This window comes from Orbicella faveolata, unplaced genomic scaffold (genome assembly GCF_042242905.1).
Source record: "Orbicella faveolata isolate gen_17 unplaced genomic scaffold, um_ofav_v1 contig_34, whole genome shotgun sequence".
In the NCBI taxonomy this organism is placed as follows: domain Eukaryota; kingdom Metazoa; phylum Cnidaria; class Anthozoa; order Scleractinia; family Merulinidae; genus Orbicella; species Orbicella faveolata.
Window position 1 is genome coordinate 6,797,437 of NW_028301563.1, and position 27,747 is coordinate 6,825,183.

Genomic DNA, 27,747 nt, shown 5'->3' on the forward strand with positions numbered 1-27,747 from the left:
AATTGGAAGGTATAAACCATCTTTCTTAGGTTCCAACTGGAAACGATTTTTATATATTTTGGAACACAGAAATGACTATATTTGGATTACCTATAATCAATGTCAGTGCATTTCAATCCTGATACGAGAAAAACTAATTAAGTGAAATTGGTCGCTCTTGCTGTTGCTAGTTTCAGTGCTTCTAATGAATTATATTTTTTTGAACTTTCTATGAATATTTCACTATGCATTCATTAATCATCGATGTCAGTTTCAAATTATATAACACTCTTTTTTTTTTTTTTTTTGCTTTCTTCAGAAAAGCTTATTTCAGGTATACTTGATTTTCTAAAGGAAAACTTTTCTCCGGTAAGAAACAACTCTCGAGCTCTGAAGCCTTCTTAACAATGTTATTCGCGTTTTGCAAACAAGCAAATATCATTTTCTTTTTTAGACAAATCGACTCGTCCCAGTTTAGATTGTTTTAATATCTTGCACTATGAGCAGGTGACAAGCTTTCGGGTAAAAATTTATAAATAACATCTATTTAGTGCCAATTTTTTTTTTTACCACCGGATTTGTAATAAATTCGGGATATAAAGAAAGGCTTTTTGTGTAAAAGATCAGAGAAGATTAAGAATATAACGAAATGACTTGAAACCATAACCTGAAGTCGAAAGATTTATTGCGACATCGTTGCTGTCATTTTGCTTTACAATTACATATGTAATGTTTTCCGTATAGAAGCATTAAGTTAAATGCGAATTGTTTCCATACAATTAAAGAGACTGTGAAAATTAGTAATTGGTGAAAGTTTTAGCTCTTTGGGTCTAATATTGAAGGAAATGTGGGCTTTCGGAAATTACAAAATTTCTCGGAAGAGAAAGCGTTAATAAGCTCATACATTCATAGGTCAATTAATCGTGTCTTTCCCTTTCAATACACTCTTTTTTTTACAGGAATATATTTGACAAGAATATCGAGGCTGAAATTTACGAGATTGTAAAAATATTTTTGAGAATAAACCCGAGGCTCAGATTTTGAGAAGAATATGGCTTTGCGTGTTGAAAATTTTAAATAGAATACAATTATATGTTTTTTACCAAACAGTATATATAAAATTCACTTTCTCTAAACGGCAAAACTACCAAAAAAACATATCTGCAAGAAGCTATGTGCGTCATTTTAGGCTGTAACGCTTGCAGCCTGGCTCCAAAATTACTTTAACACCATCCAGACACCAAATACATTCGAAACCAGAAATACGCTGTAATCTAAGAATATTCACACAAATATTTTCAGCCTAAAATCGGCCGAAAAATAAGAATATTCAGCCTCGGCTGTAAATAAATATTTTTATGAAAAAAGAGTGTATTCAGACTTGGTACTTTTGAGGCACTTAAGCTGATGAAGCAAATATTGTTAACCAAAATTGCAGTATAAAAAAGTGCAAAGTTACAATTTGCGTCCTCCTCGCTTCCCTAATGGAAACCAAATGCTCAGTAACTGTAGAATGATTGCCAGAATTTTGTTTGTCAAGAACTCATCACGAAGCAAGAACATGTGATGATGGCAACGAGTGAAATGGATTAAAATATGGACAAAGTTAAAACATTACGTAACAGTGGCAGTACACTATTTAGAACGAAATAATTATTCCGGAAATTTTAGTGAGGAATTTCCGTGCAGGAGGAACAAAGAAACGTTGAGTCTAGTTAAGGCTAATGCTGTGAAAACCAAAAGGATTGGAACTGCTGTAAACGATACAAAACTTTACATGGAATATGAATTTTGATTAGTAACGGCCAAACTGATAAATGGCACGACCCTTACAAAAGTAGTTTTTCTTAGTCCCGGAAATTTTCCAGTGGGCTGTACACAGAGAAAAAGTCATATCCATTTACGCATCGAAACCGAAATTTACTGAAAATGCTGTAAATGGTGGTTTCCTTGATTCAGTTTCCTAAATTTAATTTAACCGCTCCGCCTGTAAATGTAGAGAGATGGACTTGGGTGTGAATAAACGGGTTATAAACCCAACTTTTTGGCCCAAATGGTTTATCTGCAGATACGTTTTGGTGTACATCGGCGAGTTCGCGAAAGTTAATTAAGAAAAAAAACGTTTATATTATACTACTCTGCGCTCAAGTGGGCTTCTTGTATATCCCCTCCGAAGCTGTAATAAAGTGCGCGAAGGCCGGCTTTCGTATATGTTAATTCTGGTGATCGTTTTGGCGCCGAAGGCAAAGAATGTGACTCAAAACAGCTTTGTACTCTTGTCTGAACTGCTTATTTGTTCCCCCATATATGAAGGGCTTTATGGTGCTACTAAGGTAAATCAAGAACCCGTATGTAAGGTAAGCCTGTCGCGGAAAGGTGGATTTCCCTTGTGCGACATCGATGTAGTCCATGACAGAGATAGGAAGGCAACAACATGTAAAACCCACCATTATTGCTGCTAAAGTCTTGGTCACTTTCGCTCCTTTCACGTTCGCTCTGAGTTGCTGCAGTTTGTTTTGGAGCGAGAAAACTCGGTTTGATCGCGATACTGAGCAGAACACTTTGGCGTAGCAGATTTAAATTACCGTTAAGGGTGCTGCAATATAAACGAGCCCAAAAAACACAGCATAAGGAATGTTTCTTTAAAATGTGTACAAATACATCGCTTTACCCGGATGGAATTCAATGAAGAACGGAGGCACAGATCGAACGAGAGCTGCGCCCAAACAACAGCAATATACAGCAAAGCTCTTTGTTTTTTGAACAACACCGCGTACTTTTCCGGTTTGACAACGCAAAAATATCGACTAACTGCAATTAATCCCATAGTCTGAATAGAGGCAAATCCAAATGTCAATGCTCCGAAACCGACAAAACGACAAAAACTCTCCTCAAAAATCCAGCGGCCGCGAAACAGAGTTTCAACTGAAAATGGATATGAGAATATCGCTTACATTAAGTGCTATGACAAACATGTTGGGAAGCGTACGAAGTCTCTGGTTTCTGTACACGGCGTAACAAGTTAGAAGATTGCCAAAGAAGGCCATAATATTAATAACAGCAAACAATACTGTTTGAATCCAAACAACAGCGTCCAGCGTCAGATCAAGCTCTTCAAAAAGCGATTTCTTCATGGCTTTTGACGAGCCACTTAAAGAAAATTTAAAGTTCAGATTTTTTGACTAGTATTAAACTTTTAATTTGTGAAGATGCTTTCGCTGTTGGAATTTAGAGGTATTACTGATTAGAAATTTAGCTTTCAATCTCAATTGAGCTCTAGATAATTCTACTTTTAGACCTGTCAAGCGTGGTGACGTAGCTAAGGGAGTTATTTTAACACTTGCCGAGCGATTTTACAAAGCGACAATTTTCCTGTTGATGTGGAATATTAGATATTGTTCATATTGCTAATTACAACAGTTAATATTTACAAGAAAACATAACGTACCAATACAATGAGATCTTGTTTGAAAAACTATCAAATTTCACCTTTTAATGACGAAAGTCAAGTTATGCTCAAAAAACCTTTCCGTGAAAAAAGGTTTCCCAGCAACGGCGGGCGTGCAACAATAGCTGACGGCGAAGTCGAAGTAGAAGAGCAGAAGCAGATCATAGAAAACTGAAGGGAAAAAAAGAAAGAACTGGAAGGAAAATATAGATTTAGCCAAGCCTAAAGCGGAGCTCCTGGCCCGGATATTTTAAAGCTCGATTAATAAAACCCAGAATAAGCGAGAATTTTGGTTTGAGTTTTGTAACTTTGCGGTGACGTTTTCTGTATATTGTTTGGCCATCTGTTTTTAGTTTGAATAATCTCAAACTATACCAAACAAAAGCAGTGAAAAACATTTGAATACAAGAAAAATTTATACTTTAGTTAACTTTTAATCCTGGATTAGTTTTAACCGGCTTCCAAACAACTATTTACTACAAGTTGACCTGATATGAACACGGGATCCAACCAAAAACTAACACTTGGTCAGCTGTCAACTTTAAAGAAACACGTGACCTCGATGAGCTCTAAACTTAAGCCCGCGATATGGTCACTTGATGCTGGCCAGCGGACCTTATTTTGACAGGTATCAATTGACGATAACGTTGATGTCCAATATCAAAGAAGTGCGCTATAAATCAAGGCTACATGTCTCTGTCAACCTATTAGTTGGAGTATGACCGCCATCTTGCTCGACTCCGCCGTCGTCGTCGTTGTCGTGCATACGCGCCCGCGAGCAATACCGCTAGCTAAGATAACCGTGAGAAAATCATTGCATGGGTTTCCTTTGCTTTCCTATAAGGGTATGGTGCTCCGCTTGGTGGCCCTTCGGGCCGCCGGAGCTCCGCTACGAATATATAGAGTTTCTAACTAACTTGTACAAAGAAAGAGCCTTTTTGTGGGATGTAGCCCATGAAAACTACGTAAGTAGAGAGAAAAAAAAGTGGCTTATTGTCAAATCGATGTAACATGCTAAATTCTTCTCCAGGCTTCCTCAGAAGTTAGTCTGTTTATTATGCGCATGTCTGATCCTTTGTTTTTTGAGACAATCTGTCCTCGTGCAGCAAACCAGGGCAACAAAACACTTTTGTTTTCTTCTCTCTAGTTTAGCCACTCTGGAAACAAAACAAGAAACAGTGTTTCGCAAACGAAGTTTTCTGATCTTTTCCAGTTTAGCCAGGACTGTATTGTATTGACTTAAGGAATGGACAGTTTTCAATTAAATGTCACTCTAGCCAATCACAAAGGACACAGACAATGCAATGTATCAATCAAAACTGTGTAGTGGAATCGTCTAGGGTAGCTGAAACAAGAGCAATTAATTTTCGCCATTCAAATGCAAACCGCGTTAATGCAACAGTCAAGATTTTTAATAATCAGCACATTAGTTATCCGAGGAACGCAAATATTGTGTGTTATATAGAAATGCATTTAAGTTGGATTTTCAAGTAATTTGTGTAACACGTGATTTTTTATTTTATTTCAGTTTAGGAAGCGTTTACACTTGTTACTTCTCAGAATCATTAACACTTCATCAGTTCCGAAGGCATTTTTCCTTCCTCATTCAGAAAGTCGTTTAAGATCTTGGACTGTGACATTCAATTGAACAAGGTTCAATTCTTTACTTTGAAAGATAATTTGTCTTGCCAGCTCTTGCACGGCGCTCTTGTTATCTTTACGTCGGATGCAAAGAATGTTACGCAGAATAACCTTGTACTCTCGTCTAAATTGCTTATTCGTGGCACCATATATTAAGGGGTTGATGGTACTACTCAAATAAGCCAAGAACGCGTATGTAAGGTACGCCTGTCTCGGCAAAGTGTGTTCCCCGCGCGCGGCGTCAATGTTATCCATGACAGAGACAGGAAGCCAACAACATGTAAAACCGACCATTACTGCTGCTAAAGTCTTGGTCACTTTTGCTTCTTCCACGTTCACTCTGAGTCGATGATGATTATTTTCATGTGAGAAAACTTTATTTGACTTAGATACTTTGTAGAACACTTTGGTGTAGCAAATTGTGATTATAGTTAAGGGTGCTGCGACGTAAACGCACTCTATAAAGACAGTATAAGCAATATTGCTTTCGAATGTGTACAAGCACATCGCTTTGCCCGGCTGAAACTCAAATCCGACGTTGTTGAAGAAAAATGGAGGAACAGATCCAGCGAAAGCCACGCACCAAACAACGGCAATATACAGCAAAGCTCTTTGTTTTTTGAACAACACCGCGTACTTTTCTGGTTTGACAACGCAGAAATATCGACTAACTGCAATTAATCCCATAGTCTGAAGAGAAGCCAGTCCAAACGTGAAAGCTCCAAAACCGTGAAATTGACAAAAAATCTCGCCAAATATCCACTGACCGTGGAACAGAGTTACAATTGAAAACGGCATACACCAGGTAGACATGAGAATATCGCTTACAACAAGTGCTATAACAAACATATTGGAAAGTGTGCGGAGGGTTTGGTTTCTGTACACGGCGTAACAAGTTAGAAGATTGCTCAAGAGGGCCACAACATTGATAACAGCGAACAAAACTGTTTCAGTCCAAACAAGAGCCTTGACTCTCGTGGCAAGCTCGACAGAAAGTATTTCCTCCATGCCGGTCTCAAACCGATCACAGAGCGGAAATTTCGAAGCTATAACATATCAGCTTAGGACGTCATCGGCTGAATATCAAGCCCTATTCTTTGTCATTTCACAAGATACTTGTAAAGCATCTGCGCTATTGTAGTGTAAAAGTATTGATAGAACAAGTAGTCAAGAGTTTAAACTGGGATGGTGACTTTGCCTGCTAAAAATTGTAAAAATATTGAACAGAAAGTCAGGGAGTGCTCATTAATCATTAAACAATCTTTAGCCTCGAATATCATGTGTGTACGTTCATTATTGAGACACGTTCCGCGTTTGATCGAGAAAAAAGTCACGACACATTGTAAGCACCTGTCGTATCACTTCTTTGAAACGTTTCCGTTTCTAAAAGTGATCATTAATTAAATTAACTACTTATCTCGCTTTGCATCATCTCCATGCTACCAAGTAAGTAGTCACCGAAAATGTTGAAAATCATCAACATCGGGAAATTTTAATGATGGTTAACCACTTTCTTAGAACTAAACTTACAGGAAATGTAAGTGAAACAGTAATGTGAATTTGCATTATGAACTGTGAATTGAAAGTAGTCTAATATATACGAACACTGCTATTAGTGCTTACGGTTTAAATTGTTTATATCCGTTTTGGAGGGAAAGCTCTGTACTTTTGCCTCGGGTCGTATAGTATGACGCCATTGGATTACTTATTTTACAAACATCCTTGATAACCTACATATTTCTATGGCAACGCCATAAAAATACCCCCCAACGTGTCACTTTGTAACTGAAATGGTTCTATTTTTAACAAGTAAAAACTGTAGGGTCACAAGATGAATAAAGATTTCTGGAATACGTCATCATGTAAACAAGGTTTAATCTTCACAAACTGTTTTTTTTTTTTTTTTTTGTGGCGCAACTTCGTCAAATGTTCTTTGAAAAGAAGAACGCATGACTTTGTACAATTCGTGGTTACTATTACTGGCAATCGTAACATCACTAACCTTTATGCCTCCGTAAACAAGCAAAAATGTTTTTGGAAATTTTACATCTTTCTAGAATGTTTTTTCTCTACACGGAAAGCGTTTCTGTGCTACTTCTTTCTTCTTGGAAGCAATATTTGTTTCCGCCACAAATGTTTCGCGTGGGCGCCCACATAAAGGGAAATAATATTTCTCAAGCAAAGTTTTCTCTTTTGGACGGCCTTAATTTTACCTCGAGCGATTATAATAAGTCTTACAAAAAGAGCTAAGTTTAGGGTCTTAAGGGGAATCGAAACTCAAAATATAAAAGAATAGTGGCTACTTGCCTATCAGGTCTCTATGCAGCTCATCAGACATGTTTAGTTATGGAGTAAAATGTCAGGGCAGTTGCTAGTGGGCAGAACAAGGTATGAAACTGCTGGACTGCGCGATAGCCCTGAGTTTGTGCCGAATTACAACTAAACGACTGACATTTCAGTATGATATGGCAAAGTGAACAAAAGGTGTATGGCAAAAAACTGACGGGTTTTAACTCAACATTGCCCTTTTCAGCCGTTATGATGGTGTTGAATTGTAGATAAACTGAGAAGTTTTTACTGGCCAGCAGCACTTCTAATCCTATAGATAAAGAAAAGACTAAGTGTTTGATCTGCAATACGACAAACATCTTTACCTTATTCGCCGTTTCTTTTCTCGACTCCATTTTCTTAAGCACCATTTTGGAAAGTGACGAAGCTTACATTGTACATTCAGGGTTGCCTCCAGTTCAATGGATGAAGCGCCTAGCGATTACATCACAGATACCGTAAGCCCTATATTACATTAAAGGTTATGGATCTGAAGTCTATTAAAAAAGTTTCTTAAATTTTACGCGAGATGAATGATAGAATTTTCCGCAAGTCTAAACTGGAAGGTATAAATCACATTTCTTAGGTTCCAAATGGAAACAATTTTTATTTATTTTGGGAACACAGAAATGACTATATTTGGATTACTTGTAAGGTGTCAGTGTATGTCAATCCCTATAGGAGAAAAACTAATAAGTGAAATTCGTCGCTCTTGCTCTTGCCAGTTAAAGATGATTTCCAGTCCATATTCCGCACTCTCGAGAGTTTGTTTGCGTTTTTTGTTTTGTTTCATGTAAGACATCGCAAAATGTAAGCATTTCTCAAACACTTACTTGAAGCAAATTCAAAGTTTCAAAACAACCGCCATTATGGAGGCGAAGCGGTCGAAGCTTTATGCTTCGTTCTTTCTCATATCACATGATGAAACAGCTTCGCAGTTGTAAAAATCAATGAAGCTGTTGGAAAAAGAATTTGAAAGGCCTTATAGATAAGGTATGTGGTTCGTAACGGATGTTACTAAAACGGAGAATGGGGAATGGGGAATGGGGAATGGGGAATGGGGAATGGGGAATGGGGAATGGGGAATGGGGAATGGGGAATGGGGAATGGGGAATGGGGAATGGGGAATGGAGATTGGGGAATGGGGATTGGGGAACGGGGGATGTGGAATGGGAAATGGGAAATTAAAAATGGGAAATAGATTTTTTTTTCATTAACTTTTTATAACATGGAATAAATTTTTTCAGCGGCTATTATCGATATTCACATTTTATTTTTTGCAACGTTCTGCGCCAGAATAAAATTATATGATAATGGAGAAGTCACCCTGTCTTGTTTCTTTATTATTACCGGCTGGTCGGTCCGTTTAGTGAAAAACTGTGACCGAGGTCTTGAAAATGCTGCCCTCGCCCTGCGGCCTCGGGTAGCATTTTCAAGCCTGAGGTCACAGTTTTTCACTATACGGACCGACCCTGAGCCTTTTCTTCCTGAAGCCGAAAGATTTATTGCGAAGTCGTTTCTGTCATTTTGCGTTACAATTACATGTGTAATGTGTTCCGTATAAACGCATTAAGTTAAATGCGAATTGTTTCCATACAGTTAATAGCCTGTGAATATTAGTAATTGGTGAAAGTTTCAGCTCTTTGGGTCTAATATTGAAGGAAATATGGCCTTTCGGAAATTACAAAATTTATCGGAAGAAAAAGCGTTTATGAGCTTATACATTCATAGGTCAATTAATCGTGTCTTTCCCTTTCAATACACTCTTGTTTTAGAAGGATGTATTTGAAAAGAATACTGACCGACGCTGAAATTTACGACATTTTAAAAATATTTCAAGAACAAACCCGAGGCTGAGATTTTGAAAAGAATATAACTTTCTGTGTTGAAAATTTTAAATACAATACAATAATATGTTTTTAACCAAACAGTATACATAAAATTCACTTTCTCTAAACGGCAAAACTAGCCAAAGAAAACAACGAAAACAGCACCAGCCGTATTTTCGTCGCTCATAACACTGATTTCTGCAAGATGTTATTTGCGTCACATCAGGCTTTAACGCCTGCAGGCTGGCTGCAAAATTACTTCAACACCATCCAGACACCAAATACACTTGAAAACAGAAATGTCATAAGTTTCAATCTAAGAATATTGACAAGAACATTTTCAGCCCAAAATCGGCAGAAAAAATATGAATATATTCAGCCTCGGCTGTAAAAACAATATTCTCATGAAAAGAGAGTGTATTCAGATTTGGTACTTTTGAGGCACTTGTGTTTATGAAGTAAATATTGTTAACCAAAATTGCAGTATAAAAAAAGTGAAAAGTGCGAGTGGATTAAAATATGGACAAAGTTTAAACATTAGGTAACAGTAGCTGTTTACTATTTAGAACGAAATTTTGGAAATTTTTGTGACGAATTTCCGAGCGGAAGAATAAAGAAACGCACCACTTTGGTTGAGGTGTGAGGCTGCGAAAGTCAGAAAGCTTAGAACTGTTGTGAACGATACAAAGTTTAAATTGAATATGAATTTGTCTTAGTAACGGCCAAACTGGTAAACGGCAAGACCCTTTCAGAAGTTGCTTTTCTCCGGAAATTTTTCCGTGGCCTGTACTTGGGGGAAAAATCATGTTTCATTTACATATCAAAACCAGAATTTCCTGAAAATGTTGTAAATGGTTGTTTCCTTAATTTAATTTTACCGCTCCACCTGTACATGTAGAAAACTGGACTAGGGTGTGAATAAGCGGGTTATAAACTCAACATTTGGCTCAAATGGTTTATCTGCAGATACATTTTACAGTACATCGGCGAGTTGGCAAAAGTTAATCAGGAAACAAACATTTATATAACTATGCCATGCGAAAAAAAAAGTGTCTTCTATAACCCCTCTGAATCTGTGATAAAGTGCTTTAAAGCTCTGCTTTATGTTAATTCTGGCTATTGTTTTGGCACCAAAAGCACAGAATCTTACTCAAAATAGCTTTGTACTCTCGCCTGAACTTCTTATTTGTTCCTCCATATATAAAGGGGTTAATGGTGCTACTAAGGTAAATCAAGAACCCGTATGTAAGGTAAGCCTGTCGCGGAAAAGAGGGCTTCCCATGTGCGACGTCGATGTAGTCCATGACAGAGATAGGAAGCCAACAACATGTAAAACCCACCATTACTGCTGCTAAAGTCTTGGTCACTTTTGCTTCCTCCACGTTCGCTCTGAGTTGTTGCAGGTTGTTTTGGAGCGAGAAAACTCGGTTTGATCGCGATACAGAGGAGAACACTTTGGCGTAGCAGATTTTAATTACTGTTAAGGGTGCTGCAATATAAACGAGCCCAAGAAAGACAGCGTAGGGAATGTTTCTTTCAAATGTGTACAAACACATCGCTTTACCCGGCTGGAATTCAAATCCAGTGTTCTTGATGAAGAACGGAGGCACAGATCCAACGAGAGCTACGCACCAAACAACAGCAATGTACAGCAAAGCTCTTCGCTTGTTGAACAACACCGCGTACTTTTCCGGTTTGACAACGCAGAAATATCGACTTACTGCAATTAATCCCATAGTCTGAAGAGAAGCAAATCCAAATAACAGTGCTCCAAAACCGACAAAACGACAAAAACTCTCACCAAAAACCCAGCGTCCGCGAAACAGAGTTGCAATTGAAAAAGGCATACAGAAGGTGGACATGAGAATATCGCTTACACCAAGTGCTATCACAAACATGTTGGGAAGCGTACGAAGGCTGTGGTTTCTGTACACGGCGTAACAAGTTAGAAGATTACCAAAGAAGGATACAACATTGATAACAGCTAACAAAACTGTTTCCGTCCAAACAAGAGCGTCCGTCCTCAAAGCAAGCTCTTCCGAAAGCGATTCCTTCATGGCTTTTGACGAGCCACTTAAAAGAAAATTTGAAGTTTTTCTTAACCAATATTAAACTTTCGGTTTTTGAAGATGCTCTTGCTGCTGTTATTTAGAGGTATTACTGATTAGAAATTCGGTTTTCAATCTCAACTTAGCTCTAGATAATTCTGGTTTTTAACCTGTCAAGCGCGGTGACGTATGTGAGGGAGTTATTTTAACACCTGCCGAGCCCCTTTACACAGCAACAATTTTCCTGTTGATATGGAATATTAGATATTGTTGAGCTTGTCGAATATAAAGTTAAATGCAATAGTTTTAAAATAGTTACAAGGAAAACATAATGTACCAATACAATGGTTCTTGTTTGACAAGCTGTGAAATTTCACCTTTAAACGACGGAAGTCAATTTACGCTCAAGAAAACCTGTCTGTTAATAAAGGTTTCCTAGCAACGGCGAGTGTGCAACAATACACCCTATGTAAAATGAAAAGGGACAGGGAGCTACACGCGCGAAAACGAGGCTAGTTTGTTTGCGTTTTTTGCTTTGTTTCATGTAAGATATCGCAACATGTAAACATTTCTCAACCACTTACATGAAGCAAATTCAAAGTTTCAAAACATCCGCCATTATGGATGTAAAGCGGTCGAAGCTTTATGCTTCGTTCTTTCTCATATCACATGATGAAACTACTTCGCAGCTGTTAAAATCAATGAACCTGTTGGAAAAAGAATTTGAAAGGTCTCAAAGATAAGGCGTGTGGTTCGTAACAAATAACATCGATTCGCATTCCATCGAGTGTGATTTACAATGCTTTTAAACATTGGGGTGCTGAGACTGCGCAGTACGGACTGGAAATCATCTTTGAGTGCTATTAATGAAGTATATTTTTTGGAATATTCTATGAATATTTCACTATGCATTCATTAATCATCGATGTCAGTTTCAAATTATATGATGCTTGTTTTTTGGCTTTCTTCAGAAAAGCATATTTCAGGCATACTGGATTTTCTAAAGGAAAACTTTCCTCCGGTAAGAAACAACTCTCGAGCTCTGAAGCCTTCTTAACAATGTTATTCGCGTTTTGCAAACAAGCAAATATCATTTTCTTTTTTAGACAAATCGACTCGTCCTAGTTTAGATTGTTTTAATATCTTGCACTATGAGCAGGTGACAAGCTTTCGGGTAAAAATTTATAAATAACATCTATTTAGTGCCAAATTCTTTTTAACACCGGATTTGTAATAAATCGGGAATATAAAGGAAGGCTTTTTTTGTAAAAGATCAGAGAAGATTAAGAATATAACGAAATGACTTGAAATCATAACCTGAAGTCGAAAGATTTATTGCGACATCGTTGCTGTCATTTTGCTTTACAATTACATGTGTAATGTTTTCCGTATAGAAGCATTAAGTTAAATGCGAATTGTTTCCATACAATTAAAGAGACTGTGAAAATTAGTAATTGGTGAATGTTTTAGCTCTTTGGGTCTAATATTGAAGGAAATATGGGCTTTCGGAAATTACAAAATTTCTCGGAAGAGAAAGCGTTAATGAGCTCATGCATTCATAGGTCAATTAATCGTGTCTTTCCCTTTCAATACACTCTTTTTTTTACAAGAATATATTTGACAAGAATATCGAGGCTGAAATTTACGAGATTGTAAAAATATGTTTAAGAATAAACCCGAGGCTGAGATTTTGAAAAGAATATAGCTTTGCGTGTTGAAAATTTTAAATACAATACAATTATATGTTTTTAACCAAAAAGTATATATAAAATTCACTTTCTCTAAACGGCAAAACTAGCCAAAAAATGTTGCTAATAACATTTCTGGAAGAAATTATGTGCGTCATTTTAGGCCTTAACACCTGCCGGCTGCCTCCAAAATTACTTCAACACCATCCAGACACCAAATACATTCGAAACCAGAAATATCATACGCTATAATCTTAGAATATTGACAAGAATATTTTCAGCCTAAAATCGGCAGAAAAATAAGAATATTCAGCCTCGGCTGTAAAAGCAATATTCTTATGAAAAAAGAGTGTATTCAGACTTGGTACTCTTGAGGCACTTAAGCTGATGAAGCAAATATTGTTAACCAAAATTGCAGTATAAAAAAGTGCAAAGTTACAATTTGCGTCCTCCTCGCTTCCCTAACGGAAACCAAATTCTCATTAACGGTAGAATGGTTGCCAGAAACTTGTTTGACAAGAACTTATCACGAAGCAAGAACATGTCATGATGGCAACTAATGAAATGGATTAACATATGGAAAAAATTAGAACATTAGGTAACAGTGGCTGTTTACTATTTAGAACGAAATTACGGAAATTTTAGTGAGGAATTACCGTACGGGAAGAACAAAGAAACGTTGAGGATAATTAAGGCTAAGGCTGTGAAAACCAAAAGGATTGGGGCTGCTGTAAACGATACAAAACTTTACATGGAATATGAATTTTCATTAGTAACGGCCAGACTGGTAAATGGCACGCGTATGATCCTTACAAAAGTAGTTTTTCTTAGTCCCGGAAATTTTCCAGTGGGCTGTACACAGAGAAAGAGTCATATCCATTTACGCATCGAAACCGGAATTTACTGAAAATGCTGTAAATGGTAGTTTCCTTTATTCAGTTTCACCGCTCCGCCTGAAAATGTAGATAGATGGACTTGGGTGTGAATAAACGGGTTATAAACTCAACTTTTGGCCCAAATGGTTTATCTGCAGATACATTTTGGTGTACATCGGCGAGTTCGCAAAGGTTAATTAAGAAAAAAAAAAACGTTTATATTATAATGCTATGCGCTCAAGTGGGTTTCTTGTATATCCCCTCCGAAGCTGTAACAAAGTGCGTGAAGGCTTTGCTTTATGATAACTCTGGTGATCGTTTTGGCGCCGAAGTCAGAGAATCTGACTCAAAATAGCTTTGTACTCTCGCCTGAACTGTTTATTTGTTACTCCATATATGAAAGGGTTTATGGCGCTACTAAGGTAAATCAAGAACCCGTATGTAAGGTAAGCTTGTCGCGAAAAAGTGGATTTCCCTTGTGCGACGTCGATGTAGTCCATGACAGAGATAGGAAGCCAACAGCATGTAAAACCGACCATTACTGCTGCTAAAGTCTTGGTAACTTTTGCTTCTTCCACGTTCGCTCTGAGTTGCTGCAAGTTGCTTTGAAGCGAGAAAACACGGTTTGATTGCGATACTGAGCAGAACACTTTGGCGTAGCAGATTTTAATTACTGTTAAGGGTGCTGCAATATAAACGAGCCCAAGAAAGACAGCGTAGGGAATGTTTCTTTCAAATGTATACAAGCACATGGCTTTACCCGGGTGGAGTTCAAATCCAGCGTTGTTAAAGAAGAACGGAGGCACAGATCCAACGAGAGCTACGCACCAAACAACGACAATGTACAGCAAAGCTCTTTGTTTTTTGAACAAGACCGCGTACTTTTCTGGTTTGACAACGCAGTAATATCGACTGAGTGCAATTAATCCCATAGTCTGAAGAGAAGCAAATCCAAATGTGAATGCTCCAAAACCGACAAAACGACAAAAACTCTCACCAAAAATCCAGTGGCCGCGAAAGAGAGTTACAACTGAAAAAGGCATACAGAAGATGGACATGAGAATATCGCTTACATCAAGCGCTATCACAAGCATGTTGGGAAGCGTACGAAGGCTGTGGTTTCTGTACACGGCGTAACAAGTAAGGAGATTGCCAAAGAAGGCCACAACATTGATGAGAGCTAACAAAACTGTTTCAATCCAAACAAGGGCGTCCGTCCTCAAAGCAAGCTCTTTAGAAAATGATTCCTTCATGACTTTGACGACTTACGGAAAAAAAACTTTAAAGTTTTGAAGCAGTATTAAACTTTCAATTCGTGTACAAACCCTCGTTGCTGTTATTATTTAAAGGTATTTATTACTGATGAGATATTTGATTCTCAGTCTCAATTCAGCTCTAGATAATTCTGGTTTCTGACCTGTCAAGCGCAGCGAGGTAGCTAATGGAGTTATTTTAACCCCTGCCGAACGGGTTTACTCAACGACAATTTTCCTGTCGATATGCAATATATTAGATATATTTGAGCGTGTTGAATATGACGCTAATTACAACAGTTAATATTTACAAGGAAACATTACGTACGAATACAATTGTTCTTGTTTGAAAAGCTATGAAATTTCACCTTTTAGCGACGGAAGTCAATTTATGCTCAATATAGCCTGTCCATTAAAAAAGGTTTCCCAGCAACGGCAGGCGTACAACAATGGCTGACGGCGAAGTCGAAGTAGAAGAGCAGAAGCAGGTCATAGAAGGGAAAATAGGAAATGAATTAGAAGGACGAGGATACAGAGTTACTAATAAACCTGTTTGAGGACCGAGCCCATTAATGGGATGTAGTTCATGAAGACTGCATAAATAGCGACAAAAAGGAAGAGGCTTACTGTCAAATCGATGCAATATGCTAAAGTTTTCCCCAGGCTCCTTCGGAAGGCAGTCTGTCTACTATGCACATGCCTGAGCCTTTGTTTTCTGAGACAATGTTTCTTCGTGTAGCCACTGGGGCAGTAGAATATTTGTTTTGTTCGCTCTAATTTGGCCGTAACTAGAACAAGAAACAGTGTATCTGCAACGAAGTTTCCTAATTTTTTCTAGTTTAGCCAGGCCTTTATTGACTGACGGAATGGAGCAGTTTTCAATTAAATGTCACTCTGGTCAATCACAAAGGACACAGACAGTAGAATGAACCAATCAAAACTCAAAGTAATTGTAAGTAGCTGACACAAAGGGCGGGAAAACGAGTGCGAACGAGATATGGTTGGTTTTAGTTTTACTTCAGGTTAGATTAAAAAGTAGGGCGAGTTTTTGAAGCTAATCGTGTAGCGTGACTTGACTTAATAGTCTTCACTCCGACCGGAGCATAGGTCCTCCGCTACAGCTTTTCAGCGGACCCAGTTTTGTGCAGTCCGTTTCACTTGATTCCATGACATCCCCAAGTCCTCATGCTCCTGCTGTATAGTCCTACTCCATGACTTCTTCAGTCTGCCTTTCCTCCTAGCCCCCCGAGGGTTGCACTCAAGAAACAGATCGGTAAATTCCTTGTCTCGATTCGGATAAGGTACGAGAAACAATAGCTTCGGCCTTGATGGCGGCATGGTTTGCCTACCAGTGTTTTTGTCGGGATAGGTAAAATATTGCTAGCCCTTTCAGTCCTGTGGGACCATCTGGGAAAAGTTTAGCTGTAGGGTTAGTTTCTGTAGCCACCTTTATCCACTCGACAGGTGGCTAACCCGGGGAGCTTCACATCCACCTATCAGCCTCAGGAGTCATTAGAGTGTTTCCACCCAACTTTCTACATGAGAGGATCCTTACACCACGATAAGGCATCTCCAAAGAGATTGAGACTGTGAGGTCCTTAGGTCCTTCGACTTCCGTGTAGTGGAATTGTGTAGCGTAAATGTTTTTAAATCTTATTTTATTTCACGTAGTACACTGTTAACAATTCCTTTTTTTTCTTATTAAATTACAGACCAAAAAATAATTTATAAGCACGCTACTAACGTTAATACTAAAACATAACGCACACGCACACTACTAGCACACGCACAAAAAACGAACGCTAATTTCAAACTTATATCATATAGGAAAAAAATTTAGGATACACTACACACAAAAAAGAAATATATAAAAATAGTACAAAAACTCGAAAAAATAAAACAAATATGACACCTTAGCTTTCAATATTGGAACATGGAAAATAGGCCTAGCAGTATACAACGGAGGTAGACCACGCATTGCAAATGCAGAGAGTGGTCCACTTAGCTTCGCATTTTCTACAGTTTGAGCTTTTAATGGCTATTTGTCTTTCACATTTGATTTTATTTTCCATTAAGGCAAGAAAGACCTTCAAGTTCGGAGACTGACTGATTTCTTGTGAGACATACATCGGATATTCAGCAATAAGAAAATAATGATTTAACGCGTAAAAGCTCTTAGTTTCGGGTTTGTAGCCGTAAAGAATTTCAGAGTAATTGGTATTGTTAATTAATTAATTAATATTGTCGGAACGCTTGATTTTCCACCACATTAAAACGTTATTCCATAAGGGTTCAACTACAGGGCACTCAAGAAGCATGTGAACAAGTGCTTCATTTTGGAAAAGGTAGTTTTTGCACTGCGGGGTTTCTTTTATGTTCATTTCATGTGGAGAGAGATTGGTTGGTATGATGTTATGAATAATTTTAAACTGAAAGCTTCGCAGATTGTTTTCGACGGTGATTTTAAAAGGAAGTTGGTAGGTGTCTTTGACATTTGACACTAGCTCAATTAAATTGATTTCTACAATGAGAGGAGAAAAAGACTTCTGCGAATGTCAAAGGAGCTTTTTTTAGTAGAAAGAACAGCGTAGCTATCGCACGAGACTTAAGAGTGATTTTCTGAGAGTGTCGAGAATCGGAAGACAGTCACGAAAAATCGATTTTTCGTTTATTTCGCCAAAACATACCTTTGGGTGAACTTATTCATGGAAAAATAGTTTAAAGTTCCAGCGATTTATTTTACGGCCAAAATTTAAGAAAGTTCGAAAATTGCATATGATGGCGGTTTTCGCGGCTTACAATGTTCAGAATTTCACGCTTTTTTACGAAAACAGCGGGGGCGTAAAAACAATCTTATGAAAACACAACTTGGCACAAATATTATTTCATTCTTATACTTTAAAATCGTGTAATAAGTTTCTTGAAGTTTTGTTTGTAGTTTTTTTAACGAAGGGTATTTGTACAGCCGCCATTCGTGTCTCTTGGCAAGGAACAAAAATGGAAACCAAATCTGCTCATTAACGGCAGAATGATTGTTGGAGACTTGATTGACAGGAACTTATTGCCATGGTGACGATTAAAATGGTTAAATTATGTCAAGCTTAAAACCTTGGGTAACAGTGGCTGTTTATTAATTAGAACGAAATTCCGGAAATATTCGTGTTGGTTGAGGTGTGAGGCTGTGAAGACCATAAAGATTGGAACTGCTACAATCAAATGAAAATGCTCAGTATAAATGGTTGTTTCCTTTATTTAATTTCACCGCAGAACCGCTCTACCAGTAGACAGAGGGGAGATGGATGTGAATAAGGGTGTGTGGATCTGCCAATCCTCTACAACTTTTGGCCCAGTTGGTTTATCTATAGATACATTTTACAGTAAACTGTCGAGTTTACAAACGTTAATCAGGCCGAGTGGTTTAGGGCGCTGTGTTTGAAATCGGGAGGTCCCTGATTCAAATCCTCCTCCCTACCACTAACTGGATTTTTTTTTTCTTTAACCCCTCCGAACCTGTAATAAAGTACGTGAAAGCTTTGCTTTATGCTAATTCTCATGATTATTTTGGCACCGAAAGCAAAGAATTTGTCTCAAAATAGCTTTGTACTCTCGCCTGAACTGTTTATTTGTTACCCCATATATAAAGGGGTTAATGGTGCTACTTAGGTAAATCAAGAACCCGTATGTAAGGTAAGCCTGTCGCGGAAAGGTGGGTTTCCCTTGTGCGACATCGATGTAGTCCATTACACCAATAGGAAGCCAACAACATGAAAAACCGACCATTACTGCCGCTAAAGTCTTGGTCACTTTTGCTTCTTCCACGTTCACTCTGAGCTGCTGCAGATTATTTTCCAGCGAGAAAACTTGGTTTGATCTAGACACTGTGTAGAACACTTTGGCGTAGCAGATTTTAATTACTGTTAAGGGTGCTGCAATATAAACGGACCCAAGAAACACGGCGTAAGGAATGCTTCTCTCAAATGTGTACAAACACATGGCTTTACCAGGCTGGAATTCGAAGCCAGCGTTCTTCATGAAGAATGGAGGCACAGATCCAACGAGAGCTACGCACCACACAACAGCAATGTACAGCAAAGCTCTTTGTTTTTTGAACAACACCGCGTACTTTTCTGGTTTGACAACGCAAAAATATCGACTAACTGCAATTAATCCCATGGTCTGAAGAGCAGCAAGTCCAAATGTCAATGCTCCAAAACCGTCAAAACGACAAAAACTCTCACCAAACATCCAGCGACCGTGAAACAGAGTTACAACTGAAAAAGGCATACAGAAGATGGACATCAGAATATCGCTTACACCAAGCGCTATCACAAACATGTTGGGTAGCGTACGAAGTCTCTGGTTTCTGTACACGGCATAACAAGTTAGAAGATTACCAAAGAAGGCCACAGCATTGATAACAGCTAACAAAACTGTTTCTGTCCAAACAAAGACCTTAGTCCTCAAAGTAAGTGCTTCAGAAAGCGATTCCATCATGTCTTATGGCACCTACTCAAGGGAAGGTGTAGCTTAGTAGCAGTATTATATTTTTTACCGAACGTATCCGCGCTGCTGTATTTAAGAGGTATTATTATAAAATAGATTCTCAATCTCTATTGAGCTCCAGATATTTCTGGGTATTTTTGACCTGTCAAGCGCGGTCACCGGTAGCAACGAGAATTATTTTATCACCTGCCGAGAGGGTTTACACAGCGACAATTTTCCTGTCGACATGGAATAAAGATATTATTGAGCGTGTTGAATATAACGGTAATAACAACAGTTTTACATGTAAATATTTACAATGAGGAAATATAATATGCCAATACCACGAGACCTTGCTTGAAAAGCCATACAAAAGCCATACAATTTTATCTTCAATTCAGTTACGCGCACTAGACTTAACCGTTTTACATTTTTCGTGTGTATGTGTGTGGTATTAATTAACAGGGCTCATGCGAACAATGAGGTCAAGATAGGATGTCGGATAAATATATTTACGTTTTATGATTTTGAAACTCAATTACACCAGAATCGAAATTAAGGAACGAGCGCGTGTGCAGCGAGTTTGGATATTAAAGTGATGATTTCGACCTCGGTTCTTTCGACGTTTTGCACTTCGATATTGCAAAGACGACAATTGTAAAGTAAAAATAATATCCAACGTTTTAGTCCAGATCAGTTCATTATTTCATCTGTGATATATTAATTCCAAAGTGATGCCCTAGAAATAATTTTTTACTAGCTTGAAATTGAAATTAACAGGAGCCCAGCATTTACATCCTGATATCTACAATTCAAAGTACGTATCTAAATATGTTCTATTAAGTTAGTTTGTAATTTACAGCTACATAGTAATAATCAATTTTACTTACACAAAGGTAGTTTAATTACAAGACTTAATTACAAAAGAAGGAGAAAGAAAGAAAAAGGAGACTCAACGGGTTAGTAAAAGAATACAAACTCCGAGACTAAGTGAACAAAAGTAAAGTAAAAAGAAACTACGGGAAAAGGGTTGAAAAACAAAAGGAAGAAAGTTTACAAGAGATTTGCATGTTTTATTAAATGTTGTATTTGTAGTATTTTTTGTAATTTTTATTTCTCCACTTGACGATATGAAAACATGGACTTTTTTTGTTTGCAAAAGCAACTTCTAGCTGCATATTAAACTGTTTCTTAGAGCTGCCAGAAAGGTGTTAAGGACGAACGTGCCCAAAATGTTCCCACGGACAGATTTTTTAAAAACTTACCATGAAGTACTGTAAAGATTAACTTTTGCCAAAAGGCGAAAAAATTGGGGGAGTGGGGGGATTAATTGTATTCGTTTTCGAGATATGGCGCGTTGAAGGCCATCTGTTTTTTTCGTTCTTTTAAGACGATATTAACTTACAACTATATCGGCCGTACAAAACGATAAATTAGTGAAATTTAGATCACGTAAACGTACTCAATTCAAGGCAACTAAGTACATTAAGTAAACTTTTACGGCTGATGTCTTATCTTGAGGTAAAAGAGGCCTCGAAAAATAATTTTACAGTACAATAACTGTCTAACTTCTCGCGCGCTGATTGGCTCGTTTTTATCATCAATAACAGTACAGACGGATAAAATTTTAATTTATGCAAGCTTTCAAATTCAACTTTCAGCTGTCAAACTGTCAATTTTTAACCAATTAGATTTTATTGACTTTTTTTAAGTAGCCAATCAAAAAGCGAGAAAAGTTATTGACAATGCTCGCGTCATTTTGAATAAAATTCACTTATCTTTGTTTATGGCAAATTTACGGCGTCTTTTTCCCCTCATTTATTCCCGGCATTTGACCATTTTGGGATCTTGTTATTGTAAAAAAACAAATTGACGTCAGTTTTTTATGCGTCTGTCTTCTTATTGATGATAAATTTCATCATAACATTGTCAAAGTTTACTGCAGAACCACTCACCTTTGGCTCATGGTTTCACAGTCACTTTGACAATGTTATGGCGCAATTTATCATCAATAAGAGGACAGACGCATAAAAACTGACGTCAATTTGTTAAATGCATATTAGCCTTGCCCGCCCACATTCAAAGAGTACTTCGGTCACACGAGAGCAGAAAAGGCGAAGTATTTGAAACTTCTCACGCACAGACTTTTTCTGTTATTCGTTAAAATGGAGAAAACCAGTAAAGGAAGTGATCTATGAAAGGAAAATACTGGAAGTCACGGACCATTCAAGAGAGTAAATTGCGGGCGAGGTGAGCCAAGCCCCATGCTTGCTTTAATCGTATCTATAACAAATTTCTCGACTGTGATTGGTTCTCCACGCGCCCGTTTGTCAGGTAATTGGTGCGCGATCAAGTGGGCGTCCAATTACAGATATCCAATTTCGATCTCTTGTAGCTGAATCCTGTAATTGGATACCTACACCATTCGCACGTCAATAACGCGAGCTTAAATGGCGTCCTTCTTAATGTCTTTTCTATTCTGGTCAAGTGACGGGTCAAATGTGGCCGTGACTTCAAATAAATTCATGGCCCGTTGGTAGTTAGGAAGGACCCTCCCCCCTCAAAAGAGACGACAATTGTATGTCATTCTTTATTTTGAACGATAGGTCATAAATTCTATCAATGTTTTTTTAGGTAAAGTCGTATATTAAGAGCCAATTCCTCTAAATATCGATACAGTCGTGAAATTTCGGATTTCTTCATACTACGATTATCAGTTGAGTAAGGCACGAGGGAAGTTGATTACGAAGTTTTGGCCTTAAAATTATGGTGTTGTCACGGGCAACTTACCTCGTTTCCATTGGTAACAATATCAACGGCCGTTGGTCGCCTGTCGCGTCGCCTACAATTTCGCGCGCTTTGCTGCCAATGACGTCAAGGTCGTGACAACGACAAGATTTTTACGTTAAAACTTGGTGACCAAACTTTCGTCCCGCCTTACTCAACTGATAATCGTAGTATTTTGCCCAAGTTACCCCTATAGTGAGTTGTTTACGAAATACCATTCAAAGGTCCTGAAGCGCTTTAGTTTTTTTGAAATCGAGGAAAGTTCGAAAATCCCATTTTAGCTGCCAGCCGCCGCCGAAAATACAAGTACCTTAATCGAAGCTCGTGAGCGAAAGGCCTAATTTTAGCTAATTTCAATACCATCAAAAAGCCCACTGGTACATTGAATTTCAAGTCAAGGCAATTTCTCCATGAAAAAATTCTCCGTTTCTTCCAAGTATAGCAACGACACCCCAAAGTCTGTCCACAACAAAGAGTTGTTGTTGTACTTGATAAAAGTACATATGACTCTGGTTTACTTTCAAACCAGTATCAGACATTTTACATATAAGGGCATCTTTCAGGGTCTCACTATCCTTAACAGTGACATTTTTAGCTTCAATGACTCCATGAGGACTGCTCTTACTTGGGTCTGTTATCAGACCATCTGGGGAGGCCCCCAAAATTCCCTTTTCCTTTTCAACAAAAAATCCACATTTTGCTACTTGCACCCTTGTATGTCCCTGTTCATGCATCATTTCAGTGTACTTGTCTATTACCAGTTGCTCATTTTCTAAGCCATCTTTCATGGCTTGTGACAGACTTCTTTGATAATTTTTGTTGGTGATGTATCTGCTTTGTGATTGCATCCCAGCCTGTAACTCTTTGATGCTGTCACTCTACCGAACCTGTGCTTATACTATTCTTGGCAAGCAGATTGTTGTCTTGTTTGAGACTCTATCTTAACAATTTCCTCTTCAGTTTTGAAAAGATTTCTCTTTACTCTCGAGCTCTCACACCTATTGTTTATTTCAGAAAGAGATAATGGATGTTCTTTCACTGGTGATATTATCTGAGTAACAGATGCTTCATGATGCCTCAAGTCCTCCCTTCTCTCGACCACATTGCTAGGTTCACTTTCACAACTTGACATAGAACTTGAAGAGGTCGGAGAGGTATCACTGACGGCCCTAGGCTGAATGTTTGTTCCAAACTCTTTAAGTTATACATGAAGTACGGAGCCCTTGGCAACTTCTCCCATTATTGTGTCAATTATTACAATATCATTCACATCAGGAATCATCTTTGAAAATGGAACAGACGGGATCACTTTTTGTAAATTTTGTTTTAACATTCCGACAGATTCTACGTCTAATTTACGCAATTTTGATGACCTTGGGTCAGAAAATGTGGGGTACACGCCCCTACGTTTTCTCCCTGAGGTATCTGATGCATGTCGGGTTTTGAAAAGTTTCTGCGACATCACAGGATTATGTTGTACAGTCCTTTCCCCCGGAATTCCCCATTTTCTAGGTTTGGAGGTACAGCTGCGGTTGTCAACTTGTTCAACTGTATTTTTCCTAGATATTTCATCCAGTTTCCAGATCACTGCCATCACATGACAGCAGCAGCCACTTTTCCCAGCTGGGCATATTTTGTTGCATTCAGCAGCTAGAATCTTGGGGTTGCTGTTATTCTGAACCACCGTTTTTACTTTATATTTGACAGCTTTTCTATAGGAGGCCCAACAAAGTGCTCTGAGATAAATAATGTGTTCTTCTAAATTGTCTGTTGTTACTTGGACATCGTGCAGAAATGGGAGCAATCTAACACCTTTAGAACTTGCAAATTCGACAAAGGTATCTTCTGATTTTCGGCTAGTGTTCTTTCCGCAGTTATTAAGATGCTCTAATGTGTCAGTTGGAACAAACTTGGGGAGAAGACTGAGGTCGTTAGTGAAAGCCGAATCAGCTGTAGGAAATTTGTTAATGTGGTTGGCTGGAACAGTCTCGATATCGACCGGAACATTTAAGTCTGTATGTTCTTGCTTCAACCTTGCTACTTTAGCTTTAGTAAAGTTCTTCTCCGGGTCAGGGCCGTAGATTTTTAAGTTTTTCATTTCATTCAGGTTCTTCATTCTAAAAAGACCGTGAGCAAAAATTTCTTTTAATAGGTCATAAAAATAGCGAGGACAGGTTGTTTATAGAGCTTATAGAGAGACAATCGAAGGATGCCAAGGATGACAAAATACCTTTCCAAAAGTTCCTTTTTGTTGCCACTTTGACTTATTCGGCGACATTTTAGCCCAAATTTCAACTGGCTAACTGTCAATTTCCCTATTTGTTCTGCAATAACACTGGCGCCAGGAATGTCCTCAGGAGAGAGATCAACCTGCTCTTGCTCTTCTTGCTCGCTCACCATGTTGTTTCGAATTTACCGCGAGGGCTATTAAGCCTCGTTTCCGTGCAACTTCCGTTTTTTTTTTTTTCTGGAATCGGTGTATTAAGGGTAATCTTTACTACCGATCGATCAGTAAGGTTAATCTTTATCACCGACTGATGAATAAGGGTAATTTTTACCACACCGAACGAGGAAAAAGTTTAATCTTTATAACCAACCAATCAGTAAGTGTAATCTTTACCACCAGCCAATTAATAAGGATAATCTTTGCCACCAACCAATCAATAAGGGTAATATTTACCATTGACCAATCAGTAGGGGTGATATTTACCACCGATCAATCAGTAAAGGTAATCCTTACTACCAACCATTCAGTAAGGGAAATCTCTACCACCAACTGATCAATAAGGGTAATATTTACCACCGACCGATCAATAACGGTGATATTTACCACTAACTGATTAGTAAGGGTAATCTTTACCACCGACTGATCAGTAAGGGTAATCTCTACCACCAACTGATCAGTAAGGGTAATTTTTACAATCAACTGATCAATAAGGGTAATCTTTACCACCAACCGATCAACAAGGGTAATCTTTAGCACCAACTGATCAATAAGGGTAATCTTTAGCACCAAGTGATAAATTAATTGGCGTTTTTACCACCGATCGATCAATAAGTTTTATCTTTACTAGGGACCGATCATTAAGGGTAATCTTTACCAGCGACTGATATATAAGGGTAAGCTTTACCACCGAGAGATCAATAAGGGTAATTTTTATCACCAACCAATCAGTAAGGGTAATCTTTATCACCAACCAATAGCTGGTTTTCACATGACGTCACTAAAATTCGAACTACAAAACTATTGATCTTCCTGAGATTTTACTTAAATGATGTATAAGAGCAGCTGAAAACTAATTTTCATACAAATTTTCGCTCCGAATAGGTTCTTGGTTTTGTGATACACTACGCTTGAATTTCTAAGCTTTTGCGTGACGCGGCATTTACATGACGGCCTAGAGAGCTGTCATGATGGTTAAAAAAGTGACTTATTTCGGTAAACTTGGCTATCTGAACAGTTCATGTCTTAGAAAAAGTATTATTTTAATGTTTTAGAGTTCCTCGAGGGATAAATTCACCCTTTTGTAGCAAAACTCAGTGACAGATGTTTCTGTTGGTTTCCGGCCGCCATGTTGGTGCCCATACAGATGGGCACCAGCATGGCGTCTCCATAGAAATCTCTATAAATTTGGGTAAAAAATTTCTCCGCATATCTCGCATAAGAAAAATTGCTGCGACCAGAATTTCGGCGAGAGTCTTTGCATATTTACTTTCTTTCATTTCCCAGATTCTGGACTTTATCTATTGACCGGTTTTGATTTTGATTTTGATCTATTTTGAATTACCTGACACTGAAAACCAGCAATTAATAAGGGTGATCTTTACTACGAACCAAGTAATAATGGTAAAATTTACTACCAACCAATCAATAAGGGTAATCTTTACCATCAAGCGATCAATAAGGGTAATATTTACCACCAACCACTGTCATAGTTCTAATCGGACCAAACACAGTGCTAATTAGGCTTACGGGGAGCTCCTGGAGTTGAACATAGCAAATCGATATATTGCGTGACACATGAGATTATCAACTCATTGGCACACCTTTCTTGTATGTTGTTTTTTATTAGTAATTTGTAAACCAGATCACAAAGACAGACCAGACGATATTGAGGATTCTCACTTACGTAGGCTTGGCTCTCTCTATCTTCGGAATCATTCTTACGATATTTTTTTTTTTTTTTTTCACGCTTATTTCACGTAAGTAAGTATAGTATTATATTTTAGTTTCTAATACATACATACATACGTACATACATAAACTTTATTTAAGTGTCAATCAGTATTTAGCTCTCAGCTAAGAGCTAATTAGGTACACTTAATTAAAAGCTTAAAGTTGAACTATAACAAAAATTTAGAAATTTAAATGAAATTTATTAGTCACTATGAAAGAATAAATTATTTACAATGCTAATTGTAACCTATTTGCGAAATTAATTAAAACGCAAATAATTTAAGGCTGAATACCTGTAAAAATCGAACAAAATCGCCTATCAATGGCTCAAGTCGAAAAATTGATTTCGCTTGTATTTTGCCCATAGATTGGTCCTAGTAAGAAGAGAAACGGACCATAGTAAGTTTCAGCTAATACAGCTTTCTTTGGTTGAAATATGCCAAAAATGATTTCGCCCCAACTGGGCTCAAAATCTACCTCCGGTTTTGCTGAATTTTCTGATTATTTGATTGCTCCGTACAACAGCTACCTGAGAATCTTTCAATGGATTTTATATTCAGCTCAGGGTCCCATTTCTCGAAGGTTCCGAAAAGTTTTCGCACCCTGAAAGCCGTAGCAAAATCTCAAACCTTTTGATTACAGAGCTGTTTTATTCACATGTTCTTAATAAGAACAGGGGTTCTTTTCGTACAAGAAGTTTCAGGCGTATACACTTCTCCGTTTTTAGATACAGATGAACTAAAAATGGCTTTACGGGCCCGAAAGTTTCCGGCGCTTTGGAGAAACAGACCCCAGGTTTTCGTGGTATGACTGAGTGAAAAATAAAATAAATCGAAGTTAGTTTTGAGGCCAAAACGAGATCAAATAGACACCCAAAATTTTACAATGTGTTGAAAGCGAATTATTGAATAAAACATAACCTTATTTTGTTATGGGCCATAACTTAAAACGCCTTAAAAACACCTTCTACGGATTAACTAAGCATCCACCTGTATAAAAATTAAAAAAATATCTCTGGACAAATGTTCATCATCCACCAAGGGACATTTGTAAGTTCTTCAGTCAACATTTTAACATCTAGGGATTTTATCCTTCTAAAAGTGACCACTTTCTTGCGATGTTTTGAAATTTTACTCACCATCAATGCAAACATCAAGTGATGATCACTCATTTCCGAATTGAAAGCTCCACTTCTGTTTAAGGTGGTCTTAT

General features: G+C 37.9%; 4 protein-coding genes and 1 pseudogene across 4 annotated transcripts; all 5 read right to left on the bottom strand.

Annotated features, from left to right (window-relative positions):
• Positions 1–4,821: 4,821 nt before the first annotated feature.
• On the bottom strand, positions 4,822–6,232 carry LOC110063683 (melatonin receptor type 1B-like). The gene has a single exon (XM_020770686.2). It carries the CDS (start codon positions 6,074–6,076, stop codon positions 5,030–5,032), a length of 1,047 nt encoding a protein of 348 aa, XP_020626345.1. The 5' UTR covers positions 6,077–6,232; the 3' UTR covers positions 4,822–5,029.
• Positions 6,233–9,940: 3,708 nt separating this feature from the next.
• On the bottom strand, positions 9,941–11,300 carry LOC149104445 (melatonin receptor type 1B-like). Its single transcript, XM_089271020.1, has one exon. The coding sequence runs from the start codon at positions 11,280–11,282 to the stop codon at positions 10,332–10,334; it is 951 nt and encodes a 316-aa protein (XP_089127146.1). The 5' UTR covers positions 11,283–11,300; the 3' UTR covers positions 9,941–10,331.
• A 2,794-nt stretch (positions 11,301–14,094) lies between these two features.
• Positions 14,095–15,219, bottom strand: LOC110063636 (melatonin receptor type 1B-like). The gene has a single exon (XM_020770629.2). It carries the CDS (start codon positions 15,087–15,089, stop codon positions 14,169–14,171), a length of 921 nt encoding a protein of 306 aa, XP_020626288.2. The 5' UTR covers positions 15,090–15,219; the 3' UTR covers positions 14,095–14,168.
• Positions 15,220–18,327: 3,108 nt separating this feature from the next.
• On the bottom strand, positions 18,328–19,640 carry LOC110063625 (melatonin receptor type 1B-like). The gene has a single exon (XM_020770617.2). It carries the CDS (start codon positions 19,581–19,583, stop codon positions 18,633–18,635), a length of 951 nt encoding a protein of 316 aa, XP_020626276.2. The 5' UTR covers positions 19,584–19,640; the 3' UTR covers positions 18,328–18,632.
• Positions 19,641–22,747: 3,107 nt separating this feature from the next.
• On the bottom strand, positions 22,748–24,758 carry LOC110063705 (uncharacterized; annotated as a pseudogene).
• Positions 24,759–27,747: the final 2,989 nt, after the last annotated feature.